Genomic DNA, 18836 nt, shown 5'->3' on the forward strand with positions numbered 1-18836 from the left:
CTCTTCATTTTGTCTTTTATCTCAATACAATTTTCCAATCATTCTGCTGGAAATGAAGCTGATGGAGGCACTAAAGGTACAAGCCCAGATCAACATTCAAATCTGTGCCAACCAATTGACTTTACAGAAGGTTAAACTACTGTCGGCAAAGCAGCAATAAAAGTGGGCAGAGCAGCTCAGCTTTTTGAAGAGCGTGCCACTGCTCAGCTATTTCTACCCCTGTCTTAGTGCAGCGGTTGTGGCGGGGGAGGAACAGGGGCAAGCCAGCATTCCTCCTTTCCTTGCCTCACCACCCTTTGCCTGCTGCTTCACACAGCCTCCTCCAGCTGCCTGTAAAAAAGGTCAGAGACCTGCAAGCAATGCACACAAAGAGCAGACCAGTACACAGAGTGGGCAGCAGCCGTGTAGTGAGGGGACATGAAGTGGCACAGTGATTTTCCAAAGGAGTGGGACCTCCCTGCTGCTGCCCAGCCCTAAGCAGCCCCACCTGCTGCCCTGCTCCCTGCAGCCTGCCAGAGCACCAGCCCCATCTGCAGCTCTGCTCCCAGGTCAGAACCACGTCCTCCCTGCAGAAGTCACTCACGACCACAGATACACCAAAATGCTGCTTTCAGGCACTGCTCTGTGTGTTCCTAGGCACACTTACATGACCCCTGCTACTGCATTGCTGCTATCCAGTGCAGCGTGCCTGCATCGTGGGGAAACGCGTTAATAAAATAGTTCTGCTGCATCATTAGAGGTCAACACAGACTACAGCAGGTAATAAAAGATTCATAATGGCACATGAGGGGATGCAATAAATGTCCAAAACACAGCTTGAGATGATGCAAAGCTTGATGAGCTTTAAGACTTGGTTTAAACTCTCAGTTCAGCTGTTGTTTCACAGGAAAGTTTGCAATCAGCGATAACACGTCTGTACTAGCAATTTATGCTGCTTCTAGTAGAAATTATGCCTTGTAGCAAGTAGTATCCTCACACGCATAGAAGCTTCCACGCTCAGGCCGGTAATCAAGAATTAATCCATTTCCCTGATTCCGTTAGGGGCCAATACCAGCTATTACTGGGAAGAAGGAAAAAATATTGCTGGAAGCACTTTGAAGATAACGTGTTCCTACTGCTGTAACTTTCCATCCTTCAGTATTTACGGACCAGCTAATCTTAATTTTAGCCATTTTCTAGCCTAGAAAAGCAAGGAGTGGGATTTGCAATGCCTTATACTTTTGTATATACTCAGACCTTATATAACATTTCTTCCTGTCTAAATATCAACTCTCCATTTTGAATCCTGCTAAAATCCAGTGTCAAGATGCTACGGCAGTGGGTCTCACAGTCCATTTAGAGATGAACAACTATCGTTTGCTACCAAAGGGGCTGACAGAAATTCAGCACAGGGATTCATGTGAATATTTTCAATTTGGTTATAAAGGCACCATCCTTCTACATCTGACTCAAGCTTACAGTCCTATCAAGCACAAAGAAACACAGGAAAGTCTCCTCTAGCTGTCGAATTCCATCTGCAACAGCCTTTAACAAAGAATTTAAATCAGACCTATTTTCTTGGTGAGCTTCAAATTTGGCTGTAAAATTTGGCCACAATCTCAGACTAGATTTAATTTCTGGCCATGATTTTTTTACCAGTACAGCACATCTAATCCCAGAACTGACTGCACTCAAACCAGCTGCTCCAGCTTTGATATAGAAGAAGCTAACATCATTAGCAGAAGAATTTAATGATGTTTGACATATCAAATGTCCTGGTCCAGCCTTTAATCTCTGTGGCCAGCCAGTCCCACAGCCAAGCAACAATTCCTGCAGGCTGGCCCAAGGCTCAGCGCAGTGGACAGAAAGCTTCCAGTGCAACTAGTGAGATTTGGAGCATGGAAAGCAGCAGAATGTACAGAGCAGCTGTATACAGAATCCTCCACTCTGCTCTCCAGCAGCACGGAGCACACTAATACCTCTGGCATTAATTTAAGGCAAAGAGCTGTTCACACACAAGAAGGCAGCTTTCTCTCCTGTCTCATGTACAAAAGTAGAGAGCCCTCTCAGAATGCTTCCAAACCTTTCCTGCATCAGGACACTGGTTTGGCATGTGCCATCTCCTCTGCTTTGCAGTACAGCCACCCATCTGTCCTGTTAGTTTCAATTAGAGAAATGATCTGTTTTTCTGACTGTGATCATACTCTGTCCCTCTCCTTTATAGAAGAGCCTATGGAGGCCCTGATGCCTGACATCCTTCAGATTCAAGTGGGAAGACAAAATTACTCATTTTCATCTCCTATTCATGTACACTGGCCCTCAGCAACAAATTCTGTGAGGCTGTAAATCAGAACGGTTCTGGAGGTTGAAGAATTCTGAAGATGGATTTTCCCACCCCTTCAACCATTCCTAGCTTTCCCATAAAAAATACTGTGCACACAGCACCTGTCCTAGCACAGCCACAGGAGTGCCAACAAAGTGATGGCAAGAGCACAGCAGTGGCACTGCCTACACAGAGAGGAGGCTGTGAGGAGCTGAAATGGGCCTTCTGGACTTTGCTGCATTAGGGGAAAGAGGCAAATCATCCCCCTCGGTGGCTCCTGCCATTATCTACACCACCTATTGAATTCCACAGCCAAATAAAGTAAGTCTCAACCTAACAGAAATCCTTTGCCCTGCTAAATTTGGTTACATCCTGGCATTGCAAAACTCTGAATTTTATCAGCTGGATACAATGGCACTGTAACGCAGATAAACACATTTAATGCTTCTTAATGCACAAAGTACACAAACAGAAAGCACAGCTCTGATCTTCCACACCACAGCCAGTGTCAGTGCCCGGAGCTGGCCCCTGGAGCCGGTTAGGTTCAGCAAGCAAGTAGCTGCCTGGAGAAGGCACAACTCCTGCAGAGGACTTAACTGATTGTAGGTTTAGATGCTGTTTTATAACCTGGAGAGGTCTGAAGGGGAGAACTGCGGACAGCTCGTTTAAAGGAGGGAACTGGAGAAAATGTAGGAGCAAACCGGGTTGACAGATCACTGCACGGGGACCGAGGCAGAGCTTTCTCGTCCTCCTGGACGAGGTACGGGAACAACAGTCATAGCAAAACAGCAGCAGAAACAACGCTCTCTCGGTACCGGCGGCACATCGCGCCTGCGGCCAGCCGAAAGACCGGCGGCTTGGAGGCACCCGCTGTCTTGGGGCCGTCGCCCCGCAGGGCCGCTGCTCTGCCCCTGTCCCCGCAGCCCAGCGCCGCTGCGGCGGGACTCTGCTGTCAGCCCGCCCGTCTTCGCTTTCGGACGGCAAAACCACAGGCGGTCCTCTCCATGCCTGTGTTCTGAGACCGAAGCCGAAAAGACAGAGAAATAAGGCTGCTCCTGCGGGAGTGCGGTAGCGCAGCCCCGCTGCCTGCGGCCGCGTGGCCGTGCGGAGCGGGGGCCACCCGCGGGGCAGGTGGTGCTGGCTCTACCGCCGCGGCGGGCGCTCCGCGGGGGCGGCGGGGCGGGGAGCGCGGCGGAGGGGGGCGGCGCGGCGGCGGCGCTAGGGCCGCGCGGCGGCGGCCCGGAGGAGGGGTAGGCTGGCGCCGCCGCCCCGCTCGCCGGCAGTCGCGGGGAGGTCGCTCCGAAGTGAGGAGACGCCGTCGCCGCCCGAAGTTTGGCCGCACCGGGGCGGCGCACGGCGGAGATCCGCGCCCCGGCTCCGGCCAGGCGCGCCCCGCCCGCGGCTCGCCCCGCGCTCCATGCCGCGGCCGCCGGCGCCCGGAGCGGGGACAACCCCGCCCTGAGCGGCGGTGGCGGGCGGGGAGCCCCGCTGGGCGGCACCTCGGCGGCTCCGGGGCGATGCTCTGCACGCTCCGCCCGCCGCCCCGCCGACAGCCGGAGCAGGGCTGCAGCCCGCCCGCCCCGCTGCCCGTCCGCCCCGCAAACGCGCGCCGCCCGCCGCCGCCGCGCACCGACAAACTTTAACGCCGACAAGTGCCGGGGACCGGTGCCGGCTCCCGCCCGCTTCGCTCCGAGCAGAGCCCGAGCATCTCTGGCAACTTTCTCGAGGGACGCCGCCCCCGCCCGTCCGCGGCCCCCCATGCCGCCGCCGAGGGAACCCCAGCGCGTCCTGGCGCCGCGGCGGCTCCGCGTCGAGGCGAGGGCGACCCGCGCGGTGAGTATCGCCCGTCGCAGCTCCGCGCGGCGCGACGCGACGGGACGGGACGGACGGACGTTTCGGGACGGGGAAGCGGCACGGGGCCGTGAAGCGGGGTGGCCCCTCGCCCCGGCGGGGCCGTAGGGAGGATCGGCGCGGGCCGGGCGCCCCCTGCCGCCCGCGCGGCGCGGAACGCGGAGGAGGCCGGCGGGGCGGGGCCGGGCGGTACCTGCGCGGCGCTCCTCTGTGCCTCCTCCCGCCGCGGAGCTCCGTCCGCGCCGCGCCGCGCCGCGCAGCGCCGGGTTTTGTAGGGCGCGGCTCGGGCTGAGCGCGCAGGGAGGGGAACTGCCTGCCAGCCCTCCGCCCCTCCGCGGGATCTTTCCTGCGCGGGGAGCGAGGAAGACTGAAAGTAAAATTTGACAAAAAGAAGGCGGCAGGGAGAGTTATCGCGCCGGCCGAGGAGCGGTACTCATCCTGGAAGTTGAGAGCGATTTTTCTAACCGTTCTCAAAAAATTATTTAAAGAAACCCCAAATGACGGTGAGCAGCATAGATGAGCTAAATCTGATAAAGCAGATGCTTTTGTACTCTCAGAGTTGGTCTGTGCACATCTCTGACCTCTTACCGAATATACTTTTATCGCTCTGCAATCAACTTTTCGATATTGTGGATGTGAGGAGCCAGGAGCCAGCCTCACTTTTGCTGGCAGAGCCGGGGGGCAAAGATGCCGGTGTGGATGCTTTCATCGAGAGAATAAATCAGCACTTCACCTAAGGACAATGTGCTTTGGAATGGGAAGAGGTGGCCTGGGCAACCCATCAAAAGGAGAAAAAGCCTGGCAGAACTTTCCCCAGTTCGGTTTTTGGTGGGTTTGATGTTTTTTGGATTTGGATAAAAATAAAGGTCGATTTCCGGCATCTTTTCGGAGCCTTGCAGGATGTTCACCAGAGAGCTGCCAGCAATTAGCAGCAATGTTCTAGTAGACCCATGGACTTTGCCACCCACTCCCAAGCCCTTGACACTGCTAAGAAGCGACACCAACTTTCTAGCTACGTATGTAAGATCTAGTGTAGCACAGAATAAAGTCAGGGACTGCCAGCCTCCTGGGTTTGTTCCTCCGTGGCATTAAGAGCTTAGGATTCCATCAGGCAGGAAAGTCATCAGCTCACACCGGCAATGGGAGACTTGGCAGCTCTGTGCCCACATCCTGCTGCTTAAGAGCACCTGGTACCTGGCTGGATAAAAAGTAACAACCCAAAGCGCAGCCACCCCAAATGCTCGCTGTAGTTCTACAAGGAAAAATGTGCAGAACGAGCTGACTCTAAGTACAGAGTTACTTAAGGCAATAAGCCTTAAAAATTATAAGATGGGAAAAGTTATAAGAGGAAAACCTTAAAGCAGCTACACACAAAGGCTTTAAAATTTAAATCGGGAGTGCTTGTGCTCCTTATACTGAGTACTGATGATACCCTGTGAGCAACGGCAGCAGTGCAGCTAAGTGACACTCAGCAAAGAGTGATGTGGGACAACCAAGAGCAGTTTCAATACAGTGCCAAAACCCAGCTCTGGTAGCAGAACTCTGTATTTTGTTCTCCTCATTCAATAGTTATTGGTACTTTAAATTTCTCCTGAGACAAAGAAATCTTTTTCTGCCAGATAGTTGAATAAGCCAGATAAAAATAGGAGAGAAACTTTGTTTGAGCAATGTGCAAGTCCACAGACACTATAGGAATCATTTGGAGTATATTTCATTTTATCCAGGTGTGGTGATAAGGGTACAGTGAATTACTAAGCATAGGTTCCCTTTTGCCTTGCATAGATAAATCTGCACTGAGAAAAGGGGCTGAGTTTATTATGTTTAATACTGGAGCTTTATAGGTACTAGGCACTTGCATTTCCTATGTGCGGCAAGGTAAAACTGCTCTGCTTCTATTAAACGCTGTGACTTGTAGGTACAAGGATTAGTGCTGTTAGGTAGTACACACACTATTTTCTAAATCCTGAACTAGCTTGAAGTAACTAACAATCAGAGTGGGCACAAAGAATCTTTTTGCTTGGGCTTCGTTAGATACGTTCCTCTGCTGAAGCCGCAGCAAACTTCCTGCAGGGATACAAGCTGGTAGAAATGCCAAGTTTTTCCTTTGGAAAAAAGAATCTTCAGACTCCTGCATTGTCAGCCAGCATCTCCTGCATCCAGGAAGGATTTTAACCTGCTTACTTCACACTGGCATGCTTTGTAATAACCGAGTTTGGCTCTTGCTCTTGCATAGTGGCAGTGCACATTTTATTGAATACTTGGGTTTTTTGAGAAGCCATTCTGTTATTTTATTGCATTCTTCACGTACCACTGTACATGAGAATTGAAGAACCAGGAAGTACCCTGCAACATCTGCACAGCAACTTTTCAGCAGAGACGTGCCGCAGGAGAGGGGCTGCCGAGCTTCCAGCTGGTGTCTTTGTGCAGAGAGGATTATTTGGGGCCACTAATGGATTTTCTGCAATGGAAGGAGGCAGGGGAGGTGCGTTTGCTAGCAGCCCCTGAGAAGAGCTCAAGTTCTTCACCAGCACTACTCTTGTGAAGATGCAGTTCATCGGGGGTGTGGAGAAGGGGGCATCTGCTCAGGCTGCAAAACTGAAATGCTGTGGGAGGCTTGAGTGGCAGCCTCACCCACCTGGGAAGAGGGTGCACGGGCACCTTCACAGCTAATTTTAGACTGAGGTCAGCCATTTGCCTTCCTTCAGCGTGGGATGCAGTGGATCTGCACATTGCTGCTGCTTAAATGTCCTCCTCTTTACCTACAGAGAGGTGCTCTGGGGGAAGGCAGACAGAGGAAATGGGGTTTGTACCCAGATGCCTGGGGCAGCTGTTTTTGTTTGTTTTTTGTTTGTTTGTTTTTTGTTTTTTGTTTTTTGTTTTTTTTTTTTATTGTAGAGACTATGGTGCAAAAACTCAAGGCCCTAAATTCTCAGCTGTTCACCCTCCCGATGCCCCACAGGGCTCCCTCCAGAAGCGCTGTGCCCCTGAGGTTGGAATGCAGTAGCTGTCCTGCGGCAAGCCGCTGCCTTGCCCTCTGCCAATACTTGTGTCAGCCCCGTGGGCCCCTGCACTGTGCTGGCAGACAGGGAACTGCAGGTGCAGAAGGTCGAGCTGCCATATACTGGTTATTCCTGATTTGTTTGATTGCTTCTTGTGAGGTTGAATGTATACCTATTACTTGAGAGGGGTTGTAAAAACTCTTGCTTTGTTACCCAAGCTAGAGGCTTAGTGCTACACGGCTGGTGCACTTAAAAACTTAAGAACTGTTATTCTATTTGTTTTTTACAAAACAATTCAGTTGTTTTTAGAACTCGCTGACATGTGGAATGCATACATTCCTGCAGTGACTGTGCAGGAATAAATATAAGCAAGACAAACTGTATAGCTCTGTTAGAAAAATCTGTATAGCGCTTAGCATATGATCCTTAATGTGCTTTGGTCAATATCTTTCTCTGTATCAATGGAAGCTCATTAAAAGAAGATATTGCAGACTAACTGAGCCATTTTGTATTAGTTCTTGCCAAAGCTTGACATTTTTAATATATTAATAATATGTCTGTAATGTAATGGAAAACTATTAATCAGAACTGGTTATATGCCAGAATTTTAAGCTATAATTGGCTGCTTCTTGTCAGGGAGGTCTGTTATACAGTTCTACATCTGTCTAATACTCAGATGTCTTGCACTCCTCTGCACTTTTTTCTTGTCAGTGCACTAAATTCGATCGATGTTATAGTCTATAATTCTGTGTAACGACCATCATTATGACTCTGGCTTACTTTAATGAGAATTCGTTATATGGGAAGTATTTTAGAACAGCATGTTAAGGTAGCGGCTTGCTTCCCATTATTTCAGTCCTATCCAGTCCTCTTTATTTGTAAATCTGCATCTCAGCAGTTATAAAAGGTTATTGGTAAGTGAAGGGCTAGCAAGGAAAATATTAAAGAAAACAAATATATTTTTTCTTAATATACAAGCTTGTAGACTAAGGATAATTAAATCTTGTAATTTCTTGTTTCTACACAGAAACATGATATTCACCAACCGTTCATTCCAGCTATGATCAAGTCTTCTCCAGTACAGAGTATGTTTTGATTTGTCAAAATAAAACTGGAATTACTTGTAGGTTTTGAGTTATGTCAAGGGACTCTCTCTCTTTGCTCTGCTTTTTTTTTTCTTTTTTTCCAGCAGAGCAGTTGTTTCATTTCTGTATAATGACTCTGCTAAACTATGGGACTTTTTAGAGTTTTTTTGCTCCTGAAAAATAAGCTAGAAAGGACTACAGATGAAGAATACAAAGTTGTCTTGGGTGTCTTTAAAAGAACATGGGGAACGTTCTTTGAATTAGTGAAATCCAAGATGATAAATAAATATTGCCACTGGAGAGAACAAACAAACAAAAAGCAACATAAGGTTGCTATTAAAGCTATGGTACTAAACCATGTGACTTTTAAAAAGATCTAATTTTAATTTAGTCTTAGATACTTCTTCTTTTGCATCAAAATCAGATTTGAGGCTCAAATATACTTGATCTAGTTGAGAATTGTCATGGTATGAAATTTCAGATATTCTCTTCATATTCTGATAAAATACACGGGAGTTGTATAGTAACATTTGATAAGATGAATATAATGGAAAATTGCATTTACGTCCATACGGCAATTATTGTAAATTACTTTGCTATGGAAACACAATTCAACCATCTGTTGGCATTTCATGCTGTCTGTGGTTTAGCTCAGTTTAAGATGAAGCATTATTTAAATGTAGGGAGGCCATTTGTGAATAGCTTTGAAGATAACTGATAACTTCTGAAAATGTGTGTTACCAAAACAACACACTCAAGAGCTCACCAAGTCACAGGCCACTTTATGTGGCTTTTGGGTAAATGAAGTTCATGGCACAGAGCATAATCTAAACTTTGGAATAAGCGAAGTGGGCAATAGAATATGATAACTTACGGTTGCTGATGTCTTGTGAAGGTTTTGCTTAGATTTTGTCATCCAGACAAAAAAGATGCAGAAGTGCTATAGTGACTGTATAAAATCCTCCTCTTGCAGCGTCTGCTTCTTCTGCCACTGAAGCCAGCTCTTGAGCTCCTGTCCTTGGCTGGCACGGGTTGGCAACAGGCACAGGCTGAAAGAGATGAGTTGGAGTTTGCAGTCTCGTTTTTGCCTGTCCATGTTTAGAGAACTTAATCCATCTTTGCAGTTTCCCCCACATGTTGTTTGTATTTTTACCAAATACAAATGTTAAGTCATTCTAATAACACCATGGGTTTTTCTGTGTGTAATAATAAGACTGAAGTGAAATAAACAGAGGGAATTTCCAATTACTCTTTGAAGGGGAGGAAAGGGATGTAGCTGCTGTGAAATAAACATATTTGATGAAATATGAAAAATATTTCATCATGAAAATAACATTGAGTATACAGGTAACACCACCCCCAAAGCTAGGAAAATACAACATCCAGACTGGAAGGGGAAAGCATAGTAAATGACAACCTATTATCCCTATTAGTAATTTATAAGCATGATCAGCAAAATGCTGTTAAAGAAAAGAAAAAAGAAAGAGTAAAGTTCTAACAATGCCACAGAGAAATTTCAAGGAAATGGAAGCGTGCTTCCAGTATCTTTGTTAGTCTTCCAAAAAAGAATGTAAGAAATGTGCGAGACTTTTGGAGCTCACTGAGGTCCTCTTGCCAAAAGACTATTGGCACCTGTTAGCCCTGATACTCATCTCTTTAATAAGAGAGCCTTCCTGTTATTCTGCCGCAGTGTTTGGTTCCCTTCCCCCCACCTGCCTGGTTAGAAAACACAAGCAATGTTTAAGTTCTGCAGTTTGCTCTGTGGGCAATGCTAGGCTGAAGATGCAGATTTGGAAGCAGAAACACGTAATTCACCTGCAACATTATAAATCTGTCTTTCTCAGAGCAAAGTTCAATCCTTCATGTCAAAAATACTTTTCACTTTGAATGATTTTGGTAGTTTGTCCGTTGTAGCACAGCACCCACAGTAAAGGTTATCCATATTATAACAATTTGCTTTATACTGCATCAAAACCTTCAAAATGTCAACACATAATATGTTTTGTAACTCATTGATTCTTGGACAATAACTCTAACTCTTATTGTTTCTAAAAGGGTGCTGGTGCCAGAAGAAAAGAATGATTGACGGGAAACAGACATCAGCCTGTAGACTCTCACCCCTTTGCTTCAGATACCGATTTATCAGTGCATCTGGGCATCCCCTGTGAGCCGTGAACACGGAGGATCACTCAGGGTTATCGACAGTGTAGCTGAAGACCCACAACTTCACAAATTATTATCTACTGTTGGACATCTTTTACAAGAAGCCCTGACAAATAAGTTATAAGACAAAGGACACGCTCTACATTGTTGTGAAAGGCCGTCACTGGGGTCTGTGTGGCTTCTACCAAAGTCTTCAACTTAGTAAAACAAACGCTGTATCCTAATGCCTCACGTTTAAATTGGAACCTATTTTATAAAATATATACATGCATATGTACATATATCTATAATCTATAGACTGAACATACGTCAATACTGAGCATCTTTACGAAGGTGACCTAAAAGGATTTAGAGATGTATTTGTCAAGATTTCTGTCACTTCACGCCCTCTGGGTCACTGTATCTTCTGTGATGCAGCATTATCCTTCCGTGTGGGGACATTATGACGTGTGTAAGACCCAAATTTACACAGAAGAAGGAAAAGTATGGGATTACATGGCCTGCCAGCCAGAAGCCAGAGACATGATCAAATACGTAAGAGTGACTCTGGATCCCCCAGATATAACATGTGGAGATCCTCCTGAGACTTTCTGTGCAATGGTAAGGCAAGCTCTTCACTTTCATAACAAGCAGAAACATACTTGTGCTAGATGGCTGCAAAATTGATGCCCTATAGTACACATATAAATATCCAGGAAAATATGCTATGTGTTCTGAATGTGCTGGTAAACAAAATGCCCAGCAGTACATTAAGCTGGACAATGCAATATTCTGCCTATTGGGACCTAGCCTAACTTGACTTTTTCTGAATTTGGTGTCTCTTTAGGTCAACTTTTAATGAGTTAAAAGACAGCGATGTAGAACTTCTAGTGTGCTAACCCCTAACCAGGCACAGTTACCTGGATCATGAAAGACTTACGTGATTCTAATATGATCACCTGAAAGCATCACAGTCCTGTACAATCACAGAATCACAGAATCACAGAATTGTAGGGGTTGGAAGGGACCTCCTGAGATCATCGAGTCCAACCCCTCTGCCAAAGCAGGTTCCCTACAGTAGGTCGCACAGGTAGGCATCCAGGCAGGTCTTGAACATCTCCAGAGAAGGAGACTCCACCACCTCCCTGGGCAGCCTGTTCCTGTACAATTCAGCATAATTTCCAAAGACAATACACTTATTCACATAAGAGGTAAATAATCGTTACAGGTATCAGAAACATACACGTATATAATATATATAGACACACACACAGAAACACTTATATGTATTAATAAAGCACTGGAAATTTATAGTACATTACCTAGATAATTTAGATTTGAAAAAAGAATAAGTTCTGGTAGGTGAGCTTATCATGGCTGGGAATAGTCCACAAGCCATTTGTTTGCCTGTGTACAAATCATCATAGCTGTGTGACAGAATCCCCACAGGAAGGAAATTTGCTTTTAAACGCCTTATGGTATCATTTGCAACCACTACTGCTCTGTAAGGAGTTCAGGTCCAACCACACATACATTTAGGACATTATGTGCGTGCATACAGCTGCTTCCCACGTACATTATGGTAATAGCCACGTGATAAATTGCAGAGCTACGTGAATAAATTACATTCACTGTGAACCTTTGACTGCACCACTTGCTCTCTGCCTGCTAGTCCATCTCTGCTGACACAGCTTTGACACTCTAAACGTCCAAGTAACTTTTAGCAACCGCTGTTTAAAAGCAATGTACCCTGTATAGTATTTTCTTTTTGTTTTCATTTTTTTTTTTTCCCAAGCTGTGATGTGTATTTTCTCCCTGAAAAACTGAAATGATGAAATTGAGTCCTCAGTCAGTGACATTTAGTAACTCTAGTATGTAGTAAATTAGAAAACTTGTTTTTCTGAGGCAGTCCACTGCTCACTTCATCCTTTTAGTATAGATAAACATTGCAGCAGTTCCCATACCCAGTGATTATTTTAGATTTCTGAATGCCTTGGCTATCACTTGACTCTTTAGTTGGAACAAAGATGATTAAAAATACTAAAACAATATTTTGATGAAGTACTAAAGGTAGTGCCAGAACTCCCTTGTAAACATTGGACCTAGGAAGCCCTTTGCTGCAAAAATGGGATGAAGGTTTGTTTGGGAATCACCTAAGATGACAGATGGAACACCATTGTTTTGTAAGATCCAGAAGGCTGACAAAATCCTAACAAAAGGAACAGAAAAAAGAGGAAGAACTGGAATGGGGGAAGGGGGCTAGGGGAAGAAAGAGAGAGTCCACAATGAAATAATGTATTTAGTTATGTGAGTTTAGAAGGACTGACTGCTACATGGTAAATGGTTATATGTGCTTTGAGTATGGATGTATACTGAACTCTGCATGCATGTATGCATAGGTAATGGCCTGACTTACTTGAAACATTATGAAAGTGACAGAAATAGTTAATGTTCTTGAGGTATTATCCAGCAGCAAAGCACTCCCTTCCCTAAAAAAATGCTTCATGTCCATCTGTACTATGTCTATTTATACATCATTCAAAACAAGGTTTTACATATTTGTAGGGTTGAGCCTTGGCATTTCCTAATGAGCAGATCTTTTATTTTTGTGTTCATTTTTATTTTTAGGGAAATGAGTTAAGAAAATAGCACTGTCATACTATGAGGAAGTGGGCAGTGGAAAAAGTGTGCATTTCTGTTAGGCGTGCTCTTGTACTTAAAGCAAATCCTGAATTTGAAATGGCAGAGATTTAAACGTTTCTTTCCAGCACAGCAAAATGCTGAACAAACTTATAAAAATGTATGGTTTTATTGCTGTGAATATTGGATATTAGCCTACTAAATCTGTGTAGCCGTTTTTTGTTATTCAAATCAGGCTAATGCTCAACTGCCTTCTCTTTATTCCTTGGAGATAAGGGTCCTTTCAGATATTCTCAAAAAAGCAATGATACCAAAAAGCCAAGCCTACTTTCTGCTGGAGCAGAAAGAAGTTGAATCAATCTTCTGTTTCATTGCCATATCCATTCTCCATTCAGCCTAAATTTTCTGTTCACCACAAATTACACTGACTAAGGAACTGTCTGTTGAGCCCATGTCAATTATGGCATGGTATAGATAAGATCACTAAACAACAGCGAGACTGAGAGATCTCATCTAACTCCTTTTGAAAGATCACAATAAAATGAAAGCAAGTGGGGAGAGTGTCACGGTGAGAGTCTGCAACAGTGTACAATGTAATCATATGCTGCAATGCATGCAACCATGTAACAAAGAAGTATTTTTGTCTCCACAATGGAAGGGGACATGAGAGGAATGGGCTCTGGACTCCGATCAGGATCTAAGTATCAGCAAAGCCTGATACTTAGTTAAAAGTCAGACTGGGCTATACTGGAATGGGTTGCCCCAGCAGAGCCCACATCTCTGGTAGGGGCTTGGCAGCATATTTTTAAGGACGCATTTTTTAGAAGGCTGCCAGTGGGACTAAGGCATCAAACATAGAAAACAAGATGGGTAGTTAATAGTAAAATTAGCCTCATATGTATTTCTGCATATTTCCCATGCAATTAAGTGGTCTTAGGAGTGCATTATGTTTGGTTTTTTTCATTCAGTGCTTAGCTGATAGACCAAATAACAAGTTTTGGCACATGCAGATTTGTTACAAAATGCAAGCACACTCGTCTAGTTGGTAGCTAATGCCAGCATGCGGCCGCTCATTCTTCTTAAGTACCTTTGAGACATCCCTCCAGGACAGCCATCTGTAGGTATTCTAGGGAGCAGGCAGCAGGAAAACTATCCCACAGTTGCTTTTATGCAATCTGTTCTGAGAATAACATTATAGTTTCTGGTGACATTCAGTATTGACAACTCATGAGATTATTCTGAAACCTCAAACCCCTGGAGTCCTATGATAATGAGAGATTCTCTGCTTTCATTTAAAATACCGTCTTCATTGTCATAGTCCTTCTGGTGGCAAAGAGAAGTTTGAAAATGAAACTGGGAAGCTCAAAAAGCAACACAGCCCACAGAATTATTCGTTATTTAAAATTTCATCATTTTTAAAGTCAGAGAAGATTTTTAGGGCTTGGGAAAGGATTTTGCTTGAGAAGAGAGGCATGAAAAAAATGATAAAGAAATAAATGGCTTAGAGCAGTTAGCACTTGCCGTTTCTGGCCTCAAAGTTGTGTCTGTAAGGAGGAGGTGACAGCATCCTTCCCAGAGGGGTAATTCTCCTTCCCTGCAGAAAGGGCTGACTGGTAACTCCTGTCTATCCTGTACATTTTAAAGCAGTATCTAGCGTCCCTAAAGTGAGGCATGTATGGTGGTGGCAGCTGACACATTTGCTTTCAGTGGCATTTCTGCAAGGATACTTGACTGTCATTTGTCAGCCACAGTGCTGGATGATCATGGCATTTGGGATAGTGTGGCCATTGTTTCTATAATTCATGAATTTTGAGCATTTAGCGTCAGTAACAGTGTGATTTAGTTGGCCTGGGAGAAGAGAGAGAGAAGAAGAGAGAAGAGAAAGGAATGACTTCCTGTTTTCAAAATTCACTTTGCAAAGCAAAATTTTAACTACCTGAAGGTGCTAGTTCTCATGGCACTGCAGCATTTCAATTTACAAAACTTACCTGCTTTGAATCTCCAGGAATAAATAACAGTTGGTGAAATCCTTTAGCTCCTTAATTGTAAACACTTGTTAAAATTTCACAAAATTCAGTACTTACAAAAAGAAGCAAATGTTATCTTTTCCATGACCACAACTATCTTTTGTCCTACAAAAATACTGTATAGGTTGCATCTGAATTCTTTCTTGTTAAAAAATTCGTCAGCTCTAGTGACTGCCAGGAGCCACCTAGAGTGAAGAGCATGATCAGGAGTGAGAGCCCCAAACTGAGCATCCTTTTCCACAGCAAGCTCCCACATTCCTGCTGCATGCTGTCAATGGCATTTGCGGGTGCTTTGACCCCAGGGTCAATAGGCACAGCAGGAGCTGTAGCGTGGCTCTGGGAGCTCAGCAGCTGCCTGCTGCCTCTTCAAGGGGCTATCTTCCTTTGCTAAAATCTAACTTTTGTAACCGACTTTGCTTTCTATTTGCCAGTCTTAGTCATGCAAATTCTTCACAAACCTAACCAGGAGACTCCTAGTGGCAATAGCTGCAATTTGCAAACTGCAAGTGGATCTTTTTTCATGAACTGTCATTTTCAGCTGAAATGGCAACACAAGAATACACTTTTCTGCTTATGTTTAGGTCGTAACTAGCAATCACAGCACAATCCAACATCCCAACAGCTCAAAAAAATGATGACATTATCTGCAATTATCTATTGCCTATAGCCAACTTTCTTCATAGGTTAAACAAACTTGGAAAGAAGCCTACAGACAGAAGTCATGTGCGTTTGTACAGTTTAAAGAGCAGAAGTGCTGATGATAGAAGAAATTTGAGCCCTTGAGTGCTACTCTGTATTTCACAGCCAATCAAAACTAAATTAAGAAACAAAGATTATTAGAAGTCTCCTGTACATGTAATTCTGGTATGATATTATGAGCTGGACTTTACATTTTTCCCTTTGAGACTTTCAACATCATTAATATAGCATTTCTTTAATTACAAGTAGGCTCATATTCTTTGAAAAAGGGAAAATACTCTTGAATAGTTAATGATACCGTTATTATGTTTACAGAAATAATTAAGTGAGCAGATACTCTTTTGAGCAACATATAAATCAAAATGTTCAATAAAAATGTATTTTTGGAAACATTCTGGCATGCATGCATTCTTGGGTAGGATATTTTAAACTAGCACTAAGCAATACTGTTAAAGGATGCCAATAATAATAATTAAAAAAAAGTATTTTCTTTTATTGCCTGAATGCAGAAGAAATACCTCATTTTAGTTTCATTTGTGTAACCTTATTAATTAGCTCAGAGGAGAATGGGGCCATTGAGTTACAGATGAGGCTATTATAACTGCCTTGTTTAATGTGAGTTTTCATGGTTGTATATTTTAAAGGTATGTACAGACCTGAAAGTTTTCACAGACTTGTGTCCATTCTTTTTAGACTCTTTTGGGCATGTTTAATTAATAGAAATGTTCATTTCTATTGTTGGGAATATTCTATTGTTGTTGGGAATAACCTCATCTTTCAGGGAGTAGAATTGTTGTTTTGGCATTTTCTCTCAAGTTAATAGATGCTTAATTTCATTTCTAGTATAACAAGATGTGTCTGGGGAGCTAAAAGCTGCCCTGCTCCTTGTCTTCCCCTGCTCTAGCCATTGCTATTCTCATCAAAGCACCACCTTGGTCCTTATATTACTGCCTTAGTCTAGAGTATCTGGCAGGAATGACAAGAAGGCAAGGAGAAAGCACCATGCCCTTTGCTCCTTCCTCCCTCCATCCCAGGATCGCTTTCACCAGCCAACACAGAGAAAAAAAAGCATAACTGCATCTTCTGAAACTGTGTCCTCTGAAACTTCTAAAATCTTTTGTTCCTCAAGCCTCTTAAGAAAGGAGTTCTTGCTTTCGTAAAGGAGAGAAATAAATAAATTAATAAATAAATATGGCTAATGACAACAGGACAAAAATGCTAAAATGCATTTTCTTTCAACTGGAACCAATCTAAAAATTACTAATTTCCCATAAATCAAAACTACATATTGTCAGAGAAACAAATGTGCACACAACAAAATTCCCAGTAAATTATTAATAAAACTCTGTCCAGCTTCCTCTGTTACACCTTATAAACTGCAACGTTTTCAAATCTTAAGCATAGCGAAAGCATGCCCCATTAAGAGCAGGGTACCTAAACAAGGCTGAGAGCTTCTGTTTCTTTTCTGCTGCAAAGAATTAAGGCACATATCACCAGAACGTGTAAGTGCATCATTTTCACAAGAGGCATATTTTGAACACACATCATAGAAGCTGCTTCACTATTGCTTTTAACACTGTCCCTATTCCATTTGGTTAATTATCTCATTTTTCTTTATTTTCCTGAAGTTAGCTGGAAATAGCAGACATTTTTAGCTAATGCAATGATCAATAAATGGTGATTATAATAATAGCTGATCTTAGAAAGCAAATGATTATAACGTGTCAAATAAAATTTCCTCAGTAATAAGCATTTCCTCAGTAATAAGTGATTATTGTGGGGCTTCTGTCACCTGGTGACAGCTGTGCTACACACATATTTGAAAGAAACTCAGTTGGGAGGACATAGATTCTATTGGTTGATTACTGAGGGCTGTGCCATGACCAAAGTAACTCAGTTATTATTTAATTTCAGATATTTTTTTAACTATTTCGGAGACCTTTTTTCTTGAACAGCTGTCCTTACAAATCCTCAAACAAGCAATTCTCAGCAGCTGGTGGCAGGAGAGGGTGGCACCGCTCACCAACAAAATGGCTGCTCTGCTGCCCTCAGGCTCCTGAAATAATCTTCTCCCAGTACCTGAGCTAGCATTGCCCTGGCTCCAAGCACCGAAATCCCCTGCATCTTTAATGCCACCTTCTGCAGTAAAAATAATACTTTATGTGCAAAATCTTTACTTAGTGGCATTTGTTTTGTACATCTCACCGTGAGGCAGAGGCGTGCTTGAGCCACAGGAACCTCAAGCCTGTCCTGTGCTGCCTCGGCTTGTGTCCGCACTGTGCTGGCGGGCCTATCAGGAGGAGCCGTGTGGAAGGTGCTGGGGGACACACACAGGCCCTGGGAGCTGTTGGAGTGCCAGGCTTCCCAGGCCTGTCCCGCTCTGAAGGATCACACAGCCAGTGTGGCTTTGGATACCCTCCAGCTGTGAGGGGCAGAGCTCAGGCTGCAAATTTTGGATTTACTCAGCAGAACTGAGCACAGCTAGTTTTATGCCATTCACATTTGTCCAAATCAAGCAGACAAACATTATTTTTCCTTCCTCATTTAGTACCTGTACTTCTCCAAACCCCAGAGCTTTGCTTTCCTTTTTCCTGCTGGTCTCATATTTCGTAACTGCTAAGAAACACTGGAAACCAAATACAAGTTTCTGAGACACTTCCATATGTTCCAGCTTTTGTTTGTAAACTTCATAGTTGAAACCACACTAAGTGAACTCAGCTGAGAGTTCTGCCAAGTTCTGTGTAAGGTCGGAACCACTGTTCTCCCTAGTGTGTGCTCCTGTAGTCCTTCAAGAAGACAGAAGGAAGTTGTTTTCCACACACTGATTTTAATGTTTAGTCATTTACATTATTTATGAAGAAGCTAGTTGTCCAAATTGTCCCCATGCAAACGTGTAAGCACACAGTAATGCGTCAGAGCATTCAAGAAACAGTATGCCCAGACTCAGATGATAATCAGGCCATCTCATTCCTTCTGCTGTGTACCATGGAACAAACAGAGAAATCCAGCCAAGTATTAGCAGACCCTGTTGACAGAATATGGAACTTGTCCATCTCCTTATGCAAGGAAGAAAACCTGTAATTTGTTTTTA

At 44.0% G+C, this 18836-nt stretch overlaps 1 protein-coding gene across 8 annotated transcripts in view; it reads left to right on the top strand.

The window, feature by feature from the left end:
- The first annotated feature begins 3905 nt into the window (after positions 1 to 3905).
- Positions 3906 to 18836, top strand: part of NTNG1 (netrin G1) — a 152448-nt gene continuing 137517 nt past the window's right edge. For all 8 annotated transcript variants that reach the window (XM_048947113.1, XM_048947106.1, XM_048947105.1 and 5 more), the window contains exons 1-2: positions 3906 to 4135; positions 10293 to 11000. In XM_048947113.1, coding sequence (XP_048803070.1) covers positions 10755 to 11000 — 246 coding nt within the window. In that variant the 5' untranslated portion in view covers positions 3906 to 4135; positions 10293 to 10754. The remainder of the gene's footprint in view (positions 4136 to 10292; positions 11001 to 18836) is intronic.

The sequence above is a fragment of the Lagopus muta genome, chromosome 5 (genome assembly GCF_023343835.1).
Source record: "Lagopus muta isolate bLagMut1 chromosome 5, bLagMut1 primary, whole genome shotgun sequence".
NCBI classification, from domain to species: Eukaryota; Metazoa; Chordata; class Aves; order Galliformes; family Phasianidae; genus Lagopus; species Lagopus muta.